At 35.1% G+C, this 21,764-nt stretch overlaps 2 protein-coding genes across 2 annotated transcripts; one reads left to right on the top strand and one right to left on the bottom strand.

Moving 5' to 3' along the window:
• Window positions 1-1,149: 1,149 nt before the first annotated feature.
• Window positions 1,150-11,357, top strand: LOC127840577 (dual specificity protein phosphatase 4-like). Its single transcript, XM_052368987.1, has 3 exons — window positions 1,150-1,416; window positions 5,879-6,098; window positions 7,395-11,357. The coding sequence occupies exons 1-3, from the start codon at window positions 1,150-1,152 to the stop codon at window positions 7,721-7,723; spliced, it is 816 nt and encodes a 271-aa protein (XP_052224947.1). The 3' UTR covers window positions 7,724-11,357.
• A 9,654-nt stretch (window positions 11,358-21,011) lies between these two features.
• Window positions 21,012-21,641, bottom strand: LOC127840576 (uncharacterized). The gene is made up of 2 exons (XM_052368985.1): window positions 21,516-21,641; window positions 21,012-21,341 (listed from the first exon to the last, which is right to left on the bottom strand). The coding sequence occupies exons 1-2, from the start codon at window positions 21,639-21,641 to the stop codon at window positions 21,012-21,014; spliced, it is 456 nt and encodes a 151-aa protein (XP_052224945.1).
• Between the last annotated feature and the right edge of the window lie 123 nt (window positions 21,642-21,764).

The following is a 21,764-nucleotide window of genomic DNA, read 5'->3' as shown; positions in this document are numbered from 1 at the left end:
CATTTGTGTCTTGTTCTGAGAAAACTGGGCTTAATTCATGTGCGTAAAGTGTCGTCCCAGATTAGCCTGTGCAGTCCGCACGGGCTGATCAGGGACGACACTTTCCGCTTTTATGGTAATTTTAGTTTCAAGGAAGTCCCTCCTTACCGAAAATCAAGTTTAGGCGGAAAGTGTCGTCCCTGATTAGCCTGTGCGGACTGCACAGGCTAATCTGGGACGACACTTTACGCACATGTATTATGCCCAGTTTTATCAGAACACGACATATTTAATGGTTTTGTATTTGCTGTTTTTCTGTCGAAAGCATACATTACCGCTTGGACATTACATGTACTGTTTATTTTTCTATATACCATTAAATGCCGCTATTGACATTTGATAATAATTTACTTATTCCCCGAAGGATCTCCCGGTACAGAACTAAACCCGGTGTGTAACACAAAATATTCATGTGCATTTAGTTTACTTATGTTAATATTGCAATATGGTTTAGTATGTAGATATGCATGCAAATGTTCCACTTGTTAATGCATGACTTATTTATTCATAATTAATATCCCCGATTCTCAAGAAACAATGAATTTCATTTGCATTTATAGCAGGGACCAAATCCTCCGCTAAGGCTTTCTTCGCTTTTCGTCGTTAAAACATCGTTGACCCCTCGTTCATCGCTCTAGAGCATTTCAGCGAGAAATACGGAGCCGACCAGCCTTTCAAGTCAAATCCTACTTTACTGTCATTCTTAAAGACAAACGAGAAGCCTGTGAATGAGCCGGTATTGATCTTCCTAACGCCCTCGCTTCTTTCTCCCATCATGCGATCGATTATATTAGCTGCTTACCAAAGAATGGCTAGCTCATGATCGTAACTTCTGTGAGAGAAAACTCATTCACATATCGAACGAGCGGGATCTCTGTGCGCATGCTCAAAGGGATGGTCAGCGTCGACTGGCTTTAACGTATGTGTTTATATTCCTTATTATGTCTGTCGGAAGACGTTTGAGATTTAGGTTTACTTACATATTGGTACACGGTCGTTCCCAATGGCTTTATTATGCATCGCAGAGTAGTAAAGTCGTGTAGAACGAAGTTGTATTTTAACTAAACAACAGTGCTTCATTAAAGATAGTGAAGGAGAAAATATTTTCAAATGGAAGTTGAGAGGATATCAGCATCTCGCTTTGTTCAATATGTCGAAGAATCGTCAACGAAAACACTCATTCTTGATTGTAGACCGTTTTTGGCCTTCAACAAGGGACATATAAGAGGTGCCGTCCACTCTTTTTGTCCATCCATCTTGAAACGACGTTTTGCCAAAAAAGGGCTCCTTATTTTGGAACACCTTCTTCCTCAGGAAGTTCGGAAGCGTTTAAAGTGCGGAGAATTCTCAAGGGCGGCCCTGTATGACAACGGGGAAGTCATGCACGAGTCCTCCTGATGTTGACTTAATAATTCAAGGGATCCGGAAACACCCATACGGATTGAAAAGCGTTGCAATTTTAAAAGGTATGTTGTTATTGACACAATATGTCATTTTTCTTGAAGGAGTTAGATGGGTTTATATTACTGATGGTTGTATATATGCTTTTTGCGTATCTAAAAATTAGATAAAATAAAAATACGTGTCAAAACTTTAAGGCAAATATAATCATATTATCTTTCTGGTATACGATTTCGCAAGCTACTCTCTAATTTTATTGTAGCCAAATGCCAAGTAAAATGCGCAATGCAAAAACTAGTCCTATATCCGAGCACAACGCAATAAATTTTGTTCCTTTCACTCAAGTACAGGGTTCCTTATCTTTGTGTAGCAACATTTTCGCTCAAGGTCTGTAGTCACAAAGCGTCAAAGGGAAATCCTTACTTAAGTCTCTTATAAATTAAAAATTAATAACACATTTCGCATTAAAAATCCACTGTTTTCTTTTCATAAAATGCAAAACTCATTTTAGAAATATTTACTCGTTTAAATATTAAATGTGAAAATGTATAAAAGCACACTTCCAGAAACGTCAGAACTATTATGAAGGAAAACAATTTCCGTAAGCCTTTCTTAAGTTTCTTTGTAAATACGGACCCTGATGCGTGGTTTTAACTACAAAGGGCTAACTCTAAACCGTTGTTTATTAGCAGACCAACAAAGTTTATTCGAAAATTATTTATTTATTCAAGAACACAATGAAATAGCTATTATTCTCTCGTATATGTTCCATAACACAATCCGTCCGTTTAATAGTTTCACAATTCTAAAAATATCTTAAAATAATGGTAGTGTGATACTTAAGCCGTCATTTTACTGAATTGTGCGCATTAAATGGGAAACTTCATCTGTATTTAGTTCGTTGTTTTACATTATTATTTTCCTGAAGCTAATAAAGTCGAATACTAAGATGAAATAATACAACACGGTTCAAACTTCCATTTGTGTTTAATACACGCGTAAATACTCCTACTTACAAAGAAAACCCTGATGTAGTTACACAACTACACACTGACTACGCAACACGATTATTAATAGTTTCGAGAACAACAAAGTTATTTAAATTTATGTGCGTTAAGTTCATATTTTACTATTGATTAAAGGGAGCTTTCAATCTAACTAATATTTCAACTCATGCACGTTAAAGATGTCGCTAATTCGTTATCATAAATTTCTTAACTGTTGTATCTTTAACGAGAAACAGTTATAGATCGATTATCGTCTCTTAATGTATGTATATAAAAATTAATAATATTAATAATGTTTTCAAAAATCTTTTAAAAAACAAGAATATATAATATAATATAATATAATGTAAGATAATATAATATAATATAATATAATATAATAATATAATATAATATAATATAATATAATATAATATAATATAATATAATATAATATAATATAACGTAATATAATATAATATAATCCTAGTAAGATACCTTTTTCTTACCAAATGGGTGACACTACATTGAATCTTTTCCCAGGTGGCTACACAGCGTTCAAGGCCATGTACCCGCGACTGTGCGAGGGCAAAATACACGAGCTACACATGCAAACCGCAGGAGCGTGCAACGTGTCGCCAATAAATATGCATCTTACAACATCATCCAGTGATGACCTTCAGGTGAGTCTTCTGATCAAAGTCATGGCATTGCATTCACATGTTTATTTCAATAAAGTTTATTCACTAATTATGTGCCAGGTTCAGGCACATGTTTTCAGTCAATGATTAGTATATCCTTTTTTATATCCTTCTTTCCTATTGTTTCATCCATTCCTATAGATTAATCCATCCCCTTATTTTGGTAATTATGACATATTTCTGATTCAAACTTAAGTTAGTTATGCTTAATTAAAAAAATCTATAACATAAGATGTTGTATTTTGGTTAAAAACATGTGATTTTTTAATGTTTTTAGGGAAAAATTAAATTTAGGTAAGTATTAAGTCAAATCGGCTACCCATGCCTGTGTAAATACCAATAATTCTGAAAAATATTCTCGTTTTAACAGTATTTTTGTGTTTATTAGTCTATAAGAATATTTATTTACTGTTTTATATCCAAATTACTTACAAGTTTCATGTTTTCCTATAAAAAATGTTGACTGAACAGATTGATAGGAAAGATACCAACAAATCAGGACTGCTAGGGTGCCCACCTAGAATTGGCCTGTTACTAAGGAAATATCTGCGTTGTTAATTATTTTGCCATACATTTTTGGGGAAGATATCAAATGTTTAATTAAATGTCTCACTTGTGCTGAAAATCTTTTCATTGAGTAGAAAACGTCAATTTCACTCTTAAGTGGCCGAATATACAGGAAAAGAGGCTAGTAACAAGAGGATGTTATTTTATGCAAATGTTTATGTTAAAGGCAATTATTTTCCTTTAAAAATGCCGTTTTAAGGTAATACTCTTTTAGGTCATTGATTTCCAGTCACACCTCATGCGCATTTAAAGTGTTGTTTTTATGTACTCACACTACGGTAATTTGACATATCGTTCAAATGTAACCAATTCAAAAAAAAAAGTATTTCAGTAGCATGTTGTATGAAATTCAAAGGTTATTATATTTAACATATATTTACAATGCATATTACATTTTAATACACTTCACGTGACTTGCCCATTTTACAATTTCATATTCCCATCGCGCAACAATTTTTAATGTCGCTATAATATCACCCTCTCGTCCAGCTACATATAGAACAACGGAAAACCATATTTGAACAAATATGCAAAAACTTAACATTTATTTTAAGTGTCTAAAGATGCTTACGTCCATCCACTGTTTTAATAAATTATATCCAGCACGAATTATTGCAATGCTATTTGCACTGTGTAATTAGCAGTATGTTGTGATTCTTGTTAATCGTGCAAACTGAAAATACGATTTGTTTTAGAAATCGCAGTTATTGTCAGAACGTATCTTTCGATATGTATTTGTTCTTCAAACATGTTTCTGAATATAAATATTTCTTAGTTATCATTATAAATAGTTATTGAAATACATTTGCAAAAAATATTTAGTATATAGAAAGCATCAATCTTTGAATACGTCTGAAATCGTTGACAAAATGTCACGTTCCGTGAAACATAACCGCGTAGTACAAATCGAATTTTGAACAAGAACATAGGCTAATTAAATAAAGTAATTCTGATGTATTTCACATTGCCATTTGCAGCATCAAAATCTGTTTTTATGCACTAGTTGAAATTCTTAAGAAAAATTGTTTAAAAAAGTTATTTAAAATAAAGCGACACTAGCCGTCGTGTTTAAATCCATTAAAGTTAAAAAGTGGAACCCCACAAAGTCACTTGATCCTGCACCCTGGTTTAGGTTAACATATTTATAACACCACATTGTGTTATCATGACACTTAAAAAAATAGCTGTAGACGTCATGTCAGTATTGAAAAGTGTATAAGGCTTGTTCTACCGTTTTACAATTATTGTTATAAGAAGTTCCAGTTTGTTTGTTGGTTCGGTATAAGAACATAAATATTAAATCCCATAGTCTAGAGGATGATACAACGTACAGTCAAACTTTGAAAATTTAATGTCGACCAAGGCATTATTAAGATCTTCGGGTAGACAATACATCATTTCGCCCTTTATAAGTTGTGGATATTTATCTATTATATAACTTTATCCGAATTATTTGTGTTCGTGCTCGTTTATCATTTCTCTGTAATGCATGGTCATATGGTTCTTTATTCTTAAAGATATACAACGTAATCAAAATAAATTGTAATTTTCGTCTTCTATTCTTGTATGTTTTACAAAGTATGTTTTTACAAAACTATTCACGTCCTGTAAAACTATTTATATTCACCGGCATGAAATGTCAAAGATGTTCAAAACATGGCTATTCGTGGACACGTATATTCGTGGATTTCTGATTTTGGAAAAATACTATCTTAGGATGACGCATCATTTCCCGATGTATTTATAAAATGTGTAAATCGCGATGTGAAGAGGGAGTCACTTGCAAGAGGTGTGCGCTGTTTATCACCTGCTTGTCCCATGCCAATTAACAACTGCATTGTCATGTGATGATAATAGCCGGTCCTGTTTATTGCAAGCAAAACTTGGGATATTGGGAATGTGCCTGAGTAATTTTTCGATGTGTGTTGTAAAACGTGACCACGATAACTTGCGGCGAGGAGAGGGAGTCAGTTGCGGGAGAATTTTTAGATTGCCTTTGTTGCCTTCAATCTGCCGTGTATAAGCTGTTAAAAATACAAAATACCTAATAAATACAGAGGCTTTTTCCTGATTAAAAAATATATGCAAAGCAATCTTAGGAAGGTTTTCACATCTGTATTTTTTAACAACATTGTTGGGTATTATTTCCATAACAACACTTTAATATCACTTTATTTTATTCAGGTTTTACCAACAGAACTTCTTTCACACCTCTATATCGGTGACGAGCGCCATTCAACGAATGCAGTCAGCTTGAATCGTGTCGGAATTACCGCAATCTTGAGCGTTTCCACTTCCGGTGCAGATAAACAATTTCCCGAATTCGTTTATAAATGGATTCCAATTCATGACAACGTGTCCGAAAACATATCAGCTTGGTTCCAGGAAGCATTATTATTTATCGGTGAGTTTTTATAACGCGTTTGTGTTTTGTTTGTATATTGAAGTTGAAATAAAAGACTTGAACAAGTCAGTCAATTTAAAATTCAATTAAGTAAAGTACATTTAGATTTTATACTTGAACCACTTTTTGTACAGTTTTTGTCTCGTTAGTGAAAACAACCGCCCATTCTGAGTTTTTGAAAAAAAGTGTGCATTTTTCTGACAGGAAGTTCTTTAGTTCCGATGACTGCCCATACAGTTATTAATTCTTAACACTGATGTTTTATAATTAAAGGGGCCTTTTTACAGATTTTAGCATATATTGAAGCTTGTATGAATGCTATATATTGATAAATTTAAACATTGGACCTATACATTTCCAGTAAAAAAATAACAATAATACAATTAAAAAAAGGAAACAAAAGTAACACGCAACTGGGCTCGAACCACTGATGCCTGGAGTCCTGGTGTAAAAAGTATTCCGCTTAGACCACTCGACCATCCATGCTCATGCTATCAGTGTGTGTATTTTTTACTTATATATGCAATCCTCGTAGTTTCCCAAAATATAACGACAACAACAGAACTTTCCAAATTATTCAATCGTTTCGCGTTGCAACGCTTTATAATTTTCAGGTTTTCAAATCGTCAAAAGTTGCATATAATGGATATTATAGAGCATGGAAAATGTTCAGCATTACTATTTCCTCACAAATATCATAACAAAAACGAAAATTTGCGAATCTGAAACATTTTTTATTAATTTTGTCAATTTACAAAAACGTCAAAAAGGCACCTTTAAATACGTGAATTCAGTTGTTGATTTCGAGAGGTTGCAAATCGATTGTGTTTAGTATAAAGAAGTATATTTAAAAACAACGCGTCGGCTTCGTCGTGCATCCAACGTTTATTCTGAACTGAGTAGAAATCTACGTGTGTTTTTTTTTTTAAACCTACGCTTTCATGCATCAGACAATTTTAATTTTACTTCTAAAATCCCGAAAGCACAGCTCTGATTGGCTGACTGCAATGTTGTCAAAAAGGTTGTCTACTTTAGGTCAGATATAAATGCATAGTAAATTTCAGGTTTTTATTTGTTTGTCAAACTGAAAACTTCCTTTCTAACAATATACGGATTTTTTTTAAATATGTACGAAATATAACTATGTGTTCAATTTTAATCAACCACATTGGATTAAAAAAAAGTTCAACCTCAAATTCTCCATCAGGCGGCGACTTACATTAGACCTAAAGAAAATAAATCATAAATGCTGACATGTGTACATTTATCCAAGTATGTTTACTTTTGTCATTACAGATTTTATTCGTGAAAACGGCGGCAAAACCCTCGTTCACTGCAAAGCGGGAGTAAGTAGGTCAGCCACCATTTGCATTGCGTACCTCATGGTCTACAAATCTTTCTCACTAGACCAAGCGTTCGATTTCGTCCAATCAAAACGTTCCATTGTCGCGCCGAATTTGAGCTTTATGCAACAACTCTCTGAGTTTGAGCGGCTATTGCTTGCCACGAATACGCGTTCATCGTACATGACGTCATCACCGTCTATGACGCCACTGTTGACATGCGCGAAGACGTCAGAGGTATCTGGGCAACAGGGAACGCTTGGCAACTGTTTTGTATTTTGAGTGTATGAACTGTGTCTCGGGTTTGCGTAAGACAGCGTGTTTAAGAGACATATTTTGTCTTTGCCGGACGGTCAAGTGTTATAGATTTGATTGAATTGTACTTCAAGAGTAGTATTTCTTGCAACCATTCCTGCGAAAGGCTTTTGGCTATGGAAACAATAAATTGTGTGCGTTATTTGGACTGTTTTATCGACATGTTAAACGTTAAAGATGTGATTCGCCCATTACCATGTATATTATATTATCAACAAGCGTCGAAAGGATTGATACTGATGTTATTATTCACCGTAAATGTCAAAAGGGATGATACCATAAACATTATGATCCAACGAATTCCTAAGAATGATTAAACATGTATTAAAGGTTGTCGATCAAGATTTTCCCTTACATCAATCGCTGACCTTCCTTTAACCTACGGCATGAGCGTGTTAAATAAAAGGCGGATTCAAAACTTTTGTGTGTGGGGTTGTTAAACAAAATATACCATCAACTATATTTTCCGTATAGTTTTACTAGCTATTTTCATTTTCCAAATATATTAACAGAAACCTTTAAATTATTTTATCGATATTTTAATTGTCACAAATAAGGGTGACTGAAGTCTAATTATGTTCCATATGAATTTCAATAAATACTTCCTTCGTAAGAATTCAAAATACAATTTTATATCAGACAGACGGACTTATAAAGATTCTTTAATCAGTGTTTTTACATGTGAATAAAATGAGAAAGCAAATGCATTTACTATGATAGTTATGACATGTCTTATTACCTAAATAAGTCATCTCAAATATGTGTGACATTGTTAATCAACAGAGGGATTTCCTTTCGTCTGTAAATATATATTGAAATGACAAATACATGTGCAGTTTAAAATAGTTAAATATACACTGTTTTTAATAATTATTTTGTTTGTTAGAAGGTAGCAATTAATACAAAGGTCCCCAATGAATGCAACTAATATATACTTACAATAGTTCTAGGTCCACAATATTTAAGTACTTAGTCAAAAGCAGAGCCTTTATATATGGGCCATGCTTTGTTGAAAGAGGGTTTAATGCATGTGCATAAAGTGTCGTCACAGATTAGCCTGTGCAGTCCACACAGGCTAATCAGGAACGACACTTAAAGCTCAAACTGGACTTTTTTTCTAAGAAGAGACTTTCTTTAAACGAAAAATATCATACAAGCGGAAAGTGTCGTCTCTGACTAGCCTGTGTGGACAGCACAGGCTAATCTGGGACGAAACTTTGCGCACATGCATTTGCACAATATTTTAGTACTTAGTCAGAAGCAGAGCGTTTATATATGGACCATGCTGTGTTGAAAGAGGGTTTAATGCATGTGCGAAAAATGTCGTCACAGATTAGCCTGTGCAGTCCGCACAGGCTAATCAGGGACGACACTTTAAGCTTAAACTGGACTTTTTTGTAAGAAGAGACTTTCTTTAAACGAAAAATATCATACAGGCGGAAAGTGTCGTCACTGATTAGCCTGTGCGGACAGCACATGCTAATCTGGGACGAAACTTTGCGCACATGCATTTTCCAGAGTGATGTAAGCCGAATTTGACTTCATGTACAGTTAAAGATCAATTGTTTATGTGAAAACTAAGGATTGGCGTGTACAGCTGAATAAAAATGCTTTTTTGTATTATTTCCTGTGAATAATCATATTGAATAGCATTTGTCTATATTCGCTGTAAACATTGTAAACTTACAGTGCACATTATCGATATACAAGGTTGTGGACGTTTGGACTTCGTTGTGTAGTGTTAGCTTTACTGTATATGAAACGTTATATTATTATACTAGTATGCATACATGTTGAATTCGTACTCCAAGTTATCGAATGTAATAGTTTAGTTGCATATTTATTACAATCGCTTTAATGCACCGACCCTGAATGTCAGGCCTTTATATGTAATTATGTAATATCATTTCCAGCTTAAACTTACTTTTATCTATGTAACACATGATGATAACGGTTTATTAAAGTGGTTAAATAGACGTCTAATTATTCGTTTTTAATTTTTATAGTGCTAGATACGCATATCTAATATATTTTAATATGATTGTACAGCTATTCTCTTATTTGAAGGTAACATGTCAAGTAAATCTGAAATCTTCGAAATGAACAAATGTCCGATGCATTTCATTTATACTAGTATGATTTTATATGGTGGTTCAACATAAGAAAAATAACAAATTCGGCATCGTCGTTTATGTTTTCTGTTATTGTTTTGCGTTGTTTATACAATATAAGACAAACCATAGATTTGCAACGCACGTGAAGAACGTAATCAAATGAAAAATGCATTATACTTTATTTTTGTAAATTTTCATTAAATAAAGTATACAATTTATAATATTTATTATTGCAAAATTCGATGGGCATCATAACTCAAACGTTGTTATTGTGCGTATTAACACTAATGTACAACTATGCTGGACAAAAGCTATCAAAGACCTTATTGACAAATTAGGCTTTAGTTATTTATTTCATGAACATGTTAACATAACAGACCATTATCCAAAACTTATACAACGTCTTCGAGATCAATACGTTCAATCATGGTATAATATGATAAATTCGCAAAGTAAATTATAATTATTATGTAAAATTTTAAAAGGATTAAACATTTGAAAAATATATTGAATGTGTTGATAATGATTGTCATAGAAAAGCTCTAACAAGATTTAACTAAGCGCTCATTATTTAGAAATTGAAACTGGTAGATACAATAACATTCCTAGAGAAAACAGGAAATGCAAACTGCGAAACAGTAACATGGTTGAAACAGAATATCACTTCTTATGTATATGTACACTTTATCAAGATTTAAGAATTAAGTATAATGTTAACCAGTCGTTTTATACTGTCAACAAGTTCACATCTATGATGTACAGTACTAACTGTAGAAAATTTAGAAATATTTCCCATTTTTTTTTACAATACTATGTTAAAACGAAATGATTACTTTACTAGCTACTCTGTTGCTTCTTGTTAACGTTGAAAACCAATGATGTATTCACGTATTCATTTAATTATCCATTTATGTGAAATGCTTTTTCTTTAGTATTTCATGTGTGTGGTCATCTTTATGTATATTTGTTTAGTATGTGACCAAAGGCATGTATTTGCTGATTTTGCCAATAAACTGAAACTGAAACTGTTATTGTGCAAACAAGCGAATGGGATTCGTTGTTCAAATGCGCTATTTATGATTTATAATACGCCCACACTCCAGCTATACAAAATATGTCAAGAATAAACTTGCAAAACGCCAAACAATTCTGATTTACGTTAACAAAGTTTTTTTTGCGAACTCTGGTCATATTGTATGTAGATATGTTTTATGCCATCATTAATATCTGATTTAACATGACATTTCGTAGATATAGTATTTTGTGATAGCGTTAGGTATATTGTGTAAGTTTGATATGTTAATGTATATGTAAATGTGTTCACTATGATAGCGTTCTAGGTATATTGTGTAAGTTTTATACGTAAATGTGTTCATGTTTGCTTTACGTACAGGAATCATTATATTATACTAGTATATGTTATACAATAACATAAAATGGCACGTTATGCATAATTTATATTGAATTCAATAAAACATGAACATTTATATTTATGCTTTTTCTTTTGTTCACGTTATAAAGAAAAAGTTGTCATCTTTAGCTATGGTGTATAAAAAAGGAAACATGCATTGCTATTGACAAAGGGTGAACGTTAACAATGTATCATTATTGATTACGCGAGATTTCCATTTATATGTAATTCAAAAAGTACATACATATACATACATTTTTCATTCATTTATACTAGTATAATGATTCATCTCGGCAAAACAATATGTTTGTTAACTGCGCCATCCGCTGATAATTATACGATAATGCTTATTGGTAACTGAAACTGGGAAAACCTGTTGGATTTCTATTTTGATATACACGTTATCAGAAAAACTCTCCCATCAACCAATGACAGTTTCATCCACTTCAGTCACCACTGATAACCAAATGAGTCGTGTTCTGAGAAAACTGGGCATAATGCATGTGCGTAAAGTGTCCTCCCAGATTAGCCTGTGCAGTCCGCACAGGCTTATCAGGGACGACACTTTCCGCTTGTATGACGTTTTTTGTTTAAATGAAGTCTCTTCTTAGCAAAAATCCAATTTAAGCTGAAAGTGTCGCCCCTGATTAGCCAGTGCGAACTGCACAGGCTAATCTGGGACGACACTTTACGCACATGCATTATGCCCAGTTTTCTCAGAACACGACTCAAATTATCTGAAAGATTTGTTGGTATCTACCACTTCGTCAGCAGTCCAGACATTGAATATAGAAAAAGGTGTAGATGTTTTATACGAGCACCGGAAGGCTCACATACGATACAGGAAACCACGACGGCGTTTGACTTGGACTAACGATTATGATTATTATTAGTATAAATAACAATATTTCTGAATGTTCCTATACTACTTATATAATACTGACTTTTGGTCATCAGTTTTGGGGTTCTCAATCAAATATCGAACTGACATGATTATTATTCGCATGCAGTATTAGGGAATAAAATAAAACAATATAAGTATGAAAGTCAATTGAACAAGATATGTTCGAACAAAAACAATATTTTGTCAGCTTGTTTGATTGCTTGCCATATTTTTACAACGTTATATTAGAATTTTCGTCTAGTTTTCGCTTTCAAAAACGGACATGATGTCCTGATTTTTTCCACACAAAAATACATTTAATGTGGATATTTTGTTATAAAATGAGAAGCAGCAAAGAATATGGTTACAATGTAATTATCAAACATACAAATTCATTTAACAGAATCTCCCTTATCCGTTTAGATATCAATTCAAGTTACAGAAAGCTCACACACCCCAGTCTAAATTGGTAATTATCGAAGGATAAGTATGTTTTCTTAAAGGTCACTCAACAACTTCCAATACAGTTTTCTTTTTGTATTGAAAGATTAAATTATGTTTCTGTCAGTATGAGCGTTGCATACAGAAACTTTGTACATGCTGTTGATATGGGAAAAGAAAAAAGGAGAACATAATTCGGAAAACGTGGAAACAGTAGATTGTATGGTACTAAAGCCATTCCATTAAACTCAGTTATAATGGCTTAACCGATACACGCGCACATAATTTGTTTTCAACCTAAGATAAAGCGTCTCTTACTTTCATGCTAAGCCTATGAAAGAACGTAATAATGTTTACTTTAAATGCCGTATCAAGTTTGAAGTTTATATAGATTTTATTGACAAATTCCGTTTCAGAAATTCGCAATATATATTTTTAAATATTTTTACCATTTCCAGAATGCCATACCTCAAATTACATACGTTTTGATGCGTGTGTGTGTGTGTGTTTCATTTTTTTGTGTAATGTAACAAATGTAACTGATTTGAAAGACAATTACACTGCAAGAATTAAATATGTCCCCAAATAAACCCCATTGCCTCCCTTTCGTGAATAAGCGAACCGACGCGCTATCGTTGGCAAAAGCTTTGTCCCGGTATTTTCACGACTCACGAATCCTTTTCGTTTTCGGATACCCGTTTGAGCGCTTTTTGTAACATATTTAATGCCGCGTTTGATCGTTTTATATATTTAAAAAGCGTGATAATGTTTTCGTACGTTAAACAATTGAGTAAATTCGCACACTGTATTGCAATCATGTGACTCCTTCGAAAATTAGCTTCGAAGAGGAAGGCGAAGAGGAAGCTTACAACTAAGAGTAATTGCCTCTGGCACTTAACTTCGGCTTCTCTAGGCGGAGTCTTTCGGTCTCCGCATTTTTTCCAGACGATGATTGCGTCATTCCCATTTAATATGTTGTGTTGCGTTTTCACAGACCTGAAGTAGTGGATACGCACTAAAAGTGTATGTTCTCGGTAGAAAGACATGTTTGGTTACCTTATGCATGCAATTATATTATGTTGTACAATCCCACAAACCATGCGTTAGCACACATGTTGTCTCCCAATATACTAATTATTTGCTGTACGTCAGTGCCCGGCAAAAGATAAGCATATTTACAAGCATTTGTGTTTAATTGTAATTCCTGTTGGAGTACATGTACTTTCAATTGAGTTCACAAATACCGGTAATGTGTTGTATCATACTTGTTTTCTTCATCCAACCATTACAAAAAAGTCATATTTTCCTACTGCACATTTTACACGTTGCTGCTTAGTACGTCGATGCAATCTGTCAACAGCGAATGCATATGAGCCGCGCTCTTGGACAACCATACTTAATGCATGCGCGTTAAGTGTCTTGCCAGATAAGTCTGTGCAGTCCGCAACCATACTTAATGCATGCGCGTTAAGTGTCTGGCCAGATAAGTCTGTGCAGTCCGCAACCATACTTAATGCATGCGCGTTAAGTGTCTTGCCAGATAAGTCTGTGCAGTCCGCAACCATACTTAATGCATGCGCGTTAAGTGTCTTGCCAGATAAGTCTGTGCAGTCCGCAACCATACTTAATGCATGCGCGTTAAGTGTCTTGCCAGATAAGTCTTTGCAGTCCGCAACCATACTTAATGCATGCGCGTTAAGTGTCTGGCCAGATAAGTCTGTGCAGTCCGCAACCATACTTAATGCATGCGCGTTAAGTGTCTGGCCAGATAAGTCTGTGCAGTCCGCAACCATACTTAATGCATGCGCGTTAAGTGTCTTGCCAGATAAGTCTGTGCAGTCCGCAACCATACTTAATGCATGCGCGTTAAGTGTCTGGCCAGATAAGTCTGTGCAGTCCGCAACCATACTTAATGCATGCGCGCTAAGTGGCTTGCCAGATAAGTCTGTGTAGTCCGCAACCATACTTAATGCATGCGCGTTAAGTGTCTGGCCAGATAAGTCTGTGCAGTCCGCAACCATACTTAATGCATGCGCGTTAAGTGTCTTGCCAGATAAGTCTGTGCAGTCCGCAACCATACTTAATGCATGCGCGTTAAGTGTCTGGCCAGATAAGTCTGTGCAGTCCGCAACCATACTTAATGCATGCGCGTTAAGTGTCTTGCCAGATAAGTCTGTGCAGTCCGCAGTCTGCAATCAGGGACGATACTTTCCGCTTAAACTGAATTTACGTTATAAAAAAAATAAACAGATAATACCATGAACCAGAGAATTTCGCCCCTGATTAGCATGTGCGGATAGCACAGTCTTATCAGGTACAATAGTTTTACGCACATGCAATAAGCCTGGTTTTACAGAGAGCGGCTTATATTTGAGTAAATAGGTTATACCCGAAACACCAGAAATATATTATCAGGAAAGAATTTCAATCATTTTATCTTTTATTAAGAGCATGTGACCGATTGACAGGCTTTGCATGCCGATAGTTAAAAGCTTACTTACCGATTTCAATTTTGCTGTTTATCGTTCATACACTTAATGATCAACGCTTCTATATTCCGCATATTTCTATCAAATGAATGAAATATTGATTGATTGATTGATTGATTTCGGCATGGAATACATGTACATGGACATTTAAAACAATATGTATAATCCAGAATCGTAGAACACATGAGAATAAATAACCCATGACATGCACATCAACACCAAGGATAACACAAAAAATAGCGACTCTTATTTCCATTGTGGTCCTTTGTGCTGGTGGCATGACATAGAGAGCTTTTAGCTAACAAATAGTAGTTTTTGAATATTAACCTTATAATAAAGTTCATATTTGTACAAATTTTTTAAAGGAATGATATCACAGATAAATGACCTAGTTTTATTATCACAAAACAAATCTATATTTGGCATTTAGTATTCACAGTAGGGAATGGATTACAAAGGAATATAAAGAGCTATAATTATGGATTTAAAAAAAACTGGAAAATACTTGAAATTAAGACACAAACTTACACATTACGCAATGTCCTTAAAACCTTATACAAATATTTTAATATCAACTAAAGGAATGCTGATAAAAACAATATCACAACTACAGCAAATATAAAAAATCATCAAATTACTAGATTTAGATGAACTGATTAAAATATTTCTATACCGAAACAATAATGATACCTAGATAAAAAGATATAAAAAATAGTAAAATTATAAACTGTCCATCAGGTACTTCTTAACTGCTATTTTGAATGAAGGTAACCTTCCAATACTGGATATGTCAGCTGGTTAGCTGTTCCACAAAGAACAACAAAGAGAGCAGAAGGACTTGGGACCAAAACCTTTGACCTTTGGAAAAGCAAAAGCATCCCTACTGCATGACCTTGTCTTATATGAATGGACAGAATCCTGGGGGATAAACGACTCTTCCATATTATCAGTAGCTTAACCATTTTTTACCTTGAAAACATGACAGGATATAATCTTGTCAACACGTTTGCTGACTGGTCAATAAAGAGAGCGGAAGTGTTTGTGGACCAATATACGAGTTACGGTCATGATATATTTCTCCTTGATTAATAATGGTGAATTGTGTGTGCTGTTTATCAGATTGTTCATGTGTACAAGCTCGTTCCTAGACAAACAACATTTCGCTTTTTGTGTGTGTATTGTTCGCGCGGATCTCGCATTTTATTTGTTTAGTACTACGGTCATGCAAATGTCATCAAATTTGAAGTAACAGCACATATACTGCAGAACTAATGGTGAAAAATAGACGGACATAACGAGTTTCCGAATCTGCGTAGGAAGGGATTTTCGCTTTAAGAGGCCTAATTGTTCATAATAGGACAACTGACATGTTGGCTGACCAATTTTTGGTTTTTAAAAGATAATATTTAGAGCCATATCTGTATCTCATCAGTTGGTCCGGAAGACATGAAATGAAACAAGTTATATATACAGAGCTCGCTTTATATTCCATAAACATGCATTGTAGACCACAAAACGTACAAACTTGAAAATGCTAGTACATTTTCTTTAACTCGACTTACAAAAAGGCGGAGCGATTTACTTTTTTTGGTTTTGCAACATTTAATTATATGTCTTTATGTTACATTGATTTTAACTTTAATCTTTATGTTATACTGTTTACGGAGTAATTCTTTCAGAATGGTCACAAAATCACCTTTCTTCAAGTGTCAATATTCGTTGATGTGAATGATGTGAATGGTTATTTCCAATCACAATCACAAATTGCGAATAAGTTTTTTTATACTTTCACTATTTTCACGACAAATGCTTATATATGTTTACCATTTGAAACGTTTACCAAATATCAAACGTTTAGGAGTCAACCGCGTTTCATAAGTCCTCAGACCCGAGTCATTTGCTGCGTTGATTAAGATTAGCGCATTGAATAATGTTCGGCATGCGTTTCAACTGTTTAAACCCCAAAAATTTTCTAATTTACAAATAATGTTCCAGCGCTTTTGTCAGTATTAAACATCTTATATTGTTAAATGTGTGTATACACTAAGAATACATACATTTGAGTCCATTCACCTCCTTGAAGTATATTTGAATCAATGTATTGATAGAACAAAATCTAAACTAGTGTAACTAAACATGTGTTTTTACTATTTACTTCCTTTCATAATGTTTCAAGCATCGCTCGATTCTTATTCTTTGACATTCCGTAGTCTTAATGCATGTTCTAAATACCGTCAAAATTATTGCTGATTACATAGGAATATCTTTTCATCGGACGCAAATATCTTTTTTTTAATTAATACTCCCTTACAGTAAACACAAAATATGCACAATTTAAAACGATAGGTAATACGATCATATTTTGATACGTGAAGCAGTTTTGATTTTTCATTTAACGAATGTTGATCTAGTCTAATGAAATAAAAACATCAATAGCGAAAAGCTTAACCCCAGCGTAAGTTACATGTACTTCTCCTGATCTGTCCTAATAATGGTTGTTTGTGTTGAACACGAGTTTTAGGACTGAAGTGATGGGCAAATGATAACCAATTAATGAATTTCCATCAATCATTTGGAAAGGAGTTACACTAATTAGTTCGGGGTGTTGTTTAATTAAGGCGCACGCAGTGGTTCGTTTGCTGCTGATTATCAGCGGTAATACTTCTCATCTCTCATAACACCCTCAAATAGGCGCGAACGGAACACAATTACGGTGCCGGATTGTCAGTGTTATGTTTATGGTTGTTTCACTCCGACGTGTCCGTAATAACATGCTGTTAGATAGTGTTCTTTGTCAATGCTTTTAAAGGTCGATGGTTAGTTTAAACGCATTTGCGATTTGATAAAAGAAGATACATGTGAATCAGTAGATATTCGCTGTCAACTGTTTTTTTTAAATTAGCGGCTGGAATTTAATTCAACATTGTATGTAGTGTTCTTATATGCTCATTATATCAGGTCGTTCAGGTTGACGGCTGTTGTTGTTTTTTCAAAAAGTAGATTAACTTCAATATTGTTTTATTTATGTTGTTATTCTTGTTTATGTTGCTCAGTATTACTCTTGCCCATGAAGCAAGTATTGAACACATCTATTTTATGTAAAATGCAATAGAGTAACATTGCTGAAGATGTTAAGCTTATCTACACAAAGTGTTTGTCACATACGTAAAAGAACATTGTCCATTCTGTGACAAAATATTTCATCCTTCTGAAAGGGAAGTTCTTCAGTTCTGATGTCTACCCATCCAGTTATTTATTTGTACGCTGATATTTTAAACAAATACATCAATGCAATTGCTGATCTTAAAACGTTACAGTCATTTGTAGATTTATTTATGTTGTAATCATAAAAATAGAGCGTCGAATAAAATAGTAGATTGAAACACAAAATTTCGGTTTGGACGTTCATCCACTGTTGACCACAAATTGATTAGAAATATATATAGTTTAAAAAAGCTTTTTATATCTCACACAATTTCACTTGTACTTAAAAAAACATGAAAGAAAACATTTAATTTGCTAACAGAAATGTTATCAAATGGTGAGATCCCTCAGTTAATTTCAGGATATTGTTTTTATCAAATCGAACATTTTCTTTCTAAGCATTTACGGAATACGTCGAGATGTGCAAGAAATATAACTATCGTAAACGATCAATCTTTTACAAGCCAATTTAAATAAAATAACTCGCATCAAAAAGCTTCAACTGGTGGGAATTTACATTAGACGTAATGAACATAAACCATAAACGCTGCCACATGTAAATTTATCCACGAACATGTATCTTTGCTTTTGAAATTTCAAATTCGTGAAAACGGCGGTAAAAACTCTCGTGCACTGCAACGCGGGATTAAGTAGGTCAGCCAACATTTGCATTGTGTACCTCATTGTCTACAAATCTTTTTTCACTAGACCAAGCTTCGATTTTGTCCAAGCAAGGCAGGTCAATGTTGAGCCGAACACAAGCCTTTTGCACCAAACCGAGTTATTAAACATGACGTCATCTCCCACGAACGTGTTCGTCCTAAATGACGTCATCTTTGTCGATGACTCCACTGTGACAAGCGTCTGGGCTACAGGGAACGCTTAGCAAATGTTTTAAATGTATGTACTGTATCTCAGGTGCGATTGAGGAAGTGTGTTTGCGAACCATATTTATTTCTTTACTGGACAGGTTAGTGGCATTCATTTGATTGAATAAGAATCCAAACGTAGTATTTCTGGCAAACAAACATATATAAGCGCTTTGTTTATGGACACAATAAATCATGTACGTTATTTTGACTGTTTTGTCGACATGTTATACTTTAAAAACGTGATTCGCCCATGTACGTTATTTCTTCGCAGGCGTCGAAAGGGTTGGTTCTCATGTTATCATTAACCGTTCCGCAAGTGTCAGATGGGATGGTAACGTAAATATGAAGATCCATCGTTTTCTCGGGATTTAAGAGTGAATAAGTTGTTGATAAAGATTTTCCCTAAGAAGAAAGCACACTTTGTCAATAAATATTTTCCCTGACATCAATCGCCGACCTTCCTTTTGCCTAAGACATGAACGTACTAAATACAAGGCGGAGTAATAGCTTTGTTGTGCGTAGTTGTTAAATAAAATATAAACGTCAAATGTATTTTCCGATACTGTAAGTAGCTCTTATCAAAATATGTTATCATAAACCTTTTATTTTTTACACTCAATGAGTTTATTGTCACACATGTGGGCGCCTTAAGTCTTATTATATTTCAATTAAATTTCATCAATCACTTCACTCGCAAGAATACAAATGCTTTATCAGACTGACTGGCTTTTAATTTAAACAATATTTGTGTAATGAGTAGCATTAAGGTTGTAAAATCTTATGTTATATGACTTAAATACGACTGTATATGACTGTACAGCTATTCATTTATTAGTCAAGTAATCAATAATCACGAGCAGCATCAAACCCTTGACCGGTTTGGCCGATTGGGCGAAATGATTGACGACGATACAGAAATTCTCATGAAGTCAGGTCTGTTGTGTGCAGCTGGGAATAATTCATCAATGGGAAGGGATGTCCACTCTCAACCATTGTCCATCCATCTTTTCTTCTGACGGCCTCGACGTCGTCCTCCCTTAAGCGTACCCTGGAGAACAGTCTTGCACGGAGAGTCGTGCCTGGTGACGTGTCCAAACCAAGCCAACTTTTGTCGTTTGACGGTCGCCTGTAGGGGCTATTGTGGACCAACATGTGTTGCAGTCATGTTTCGAATGTACTTGTTGGTCTCGTGCTCCGTGAAGGAGTAGTTTAGCAGTCATCGGAGACATTTAAGTTCAAATGCATGTATCGTGCGTTCTGTTTCCGTTTGAAGCGTCTGAATCTCGCAGCCGTCGAGTAGAATGGAGACTGCGAGTGACTTTTAGAGCCTGTTCTTGATGGGAAGCTTATGGAACGGCTTGTCTACAAAACCGGCTCAGTCTGACCATCGCTGCGGTTGCCATGGCTATTCTTATTCGGACGTCAGTGGTATTGTTACCCTCTTTGGACATGTTTGCGACCACGTAATTGAAGCTGGTCGCTTCTTCGAGCTTCTCGCCGTTCATAGGGATGTCTGCACTAGTGTTGGTCCTGCAGTTCACCATGACCTTCGACTTCTTTGTTCTTCTTACATCCATACCGTATGCACTTGCTCTTTCATAGAGTCTGTTAGATCTTGAAGTTCACTGCTGGTGCCACACATGAGGTCAGTGTCATCCGCTAAACTCAAGTTGGAGATGGGACGTCAATATTGAATCCTCTCATAACATGCAATAGCCCATCATACCACACGCGGTCGACAGCTTTCTTAAAGTTAATGAAGTTGTGAACGAGAAACGTTGGTATTTCATGTGTTTCTAAATGATGATTTTGCAGTTGAAGATCTGTTCAACTGTACCTTGCTAAGCTCTGAATCCAGCCTGCTCTTTGGCCAGCAGTTCCTCGGCCTTACTCTTCAATCGATTGAAGATGATGCGTTGCATGACCCTGGTGGGATGACTTATGAGGCTGATTGTGCGGTAATTCTCGCACAACTTGAGGTTGCCCTTTCTTCGGTAGGAATATGACCAGTTACTGGGTCCACTCCTTGAGCAACTTTTTATTTGTTTGCATAGTGTCATAATTGCTGCTGTCTTTGCCTCTCCTCCGTGCTCAATCAGCTCGGAAGGGTCGTTGGCCACTACCGGAGATGTTCCAGCTTTAAGACTACGCACTGCATCCTCCACCTCTGCCTTCAATATTGATGGACTTGTTGTCATCCGCTTCTTGTCTGGAATCTTTCTTAAGGAGACTGATGTCCGGTTAAACGGATAGTTGTAGAGGTCACTGCAGTATTCAGTTCATCTGTAAAGGACTGCGGCACATCCGGTAAGGAGATTCCCGTCAGTGTATGATATAACACTGGCCTTGGGCTGACTGGTCTTCGTGAGGGTATTGAGGGTGTTGTGGATCTTCTTACTGCTTCCTGCGATGATATCTTTGTCAATTAAGATACATTGTTCCTCAACCCATTCCTCCATGGCCTCTTTCATCTTCTAACTTACCTCCCTGTTCGCTGTCTGGTAATTTGCTAAAAAGTCCTGGCTGGTGTTCTAAAATCTTTTAATAAAAAAAAATCTGATGCATTAATTACCAGTAGATTGCTTTTGTGCGTG

Source organism: Dreissena polymorpha, chromosome 8 (assembly GCF_020536995.1).
Source record: "Dreissena polymorpha isolate Duluth1 chromosome 8, UMN_Dpol_1.0, whole genome shotgun sequence".
Taxonomy (NCBI): Eukaryota; Metazoa; Mollusca; class Bivalvia; order Myida; family Dreissenidae; genus Dreissena; species Dreissena polymorpha.
Note: the sequence above shows the minus strand (reverse complement) of the source record. Positions and strands in the feature narration are given on the sequence as shown.

Bases quoted from the DNA above. Each gene is read 5' to 3' on its own strand.
- LOC127840576 (XM_052368985.1), bottom strand. From the start codon at position 21,641: ATGAAAGAGGCCATGGAGGAATGGGTTGAGGAACAATGTATCTTAATT. The intron at 21,342-21,515 runs GCCAGTGTTATA...TCAATATTGAAG, and splicing joins CGAAGACCAGTCAGCCCAAG to GCAGAGGTGGAGGATGCAGT.
- LOC127840577 (XM_052368987.1), top strand. From the start codon at position 1,150: ATGGAAGTTGAGAGGATATCAGCATCTCGCTTTGTTCAATATGTCGAA. The intron at 1,417-5,878 runs GTCATGCACGAG...TATTTTATTCAG, and splicing joins CCCTGTATGACAACGGGGAA to GTTTTACCAACAGAACTTCT. The intron at 6,099-7,394 runs GTGAGTTTTTAT...TTGTCATTACAG, and splicing joins GGAAGCATTATTATTTATCG to ATTTTATTCGTGAAAACGGC.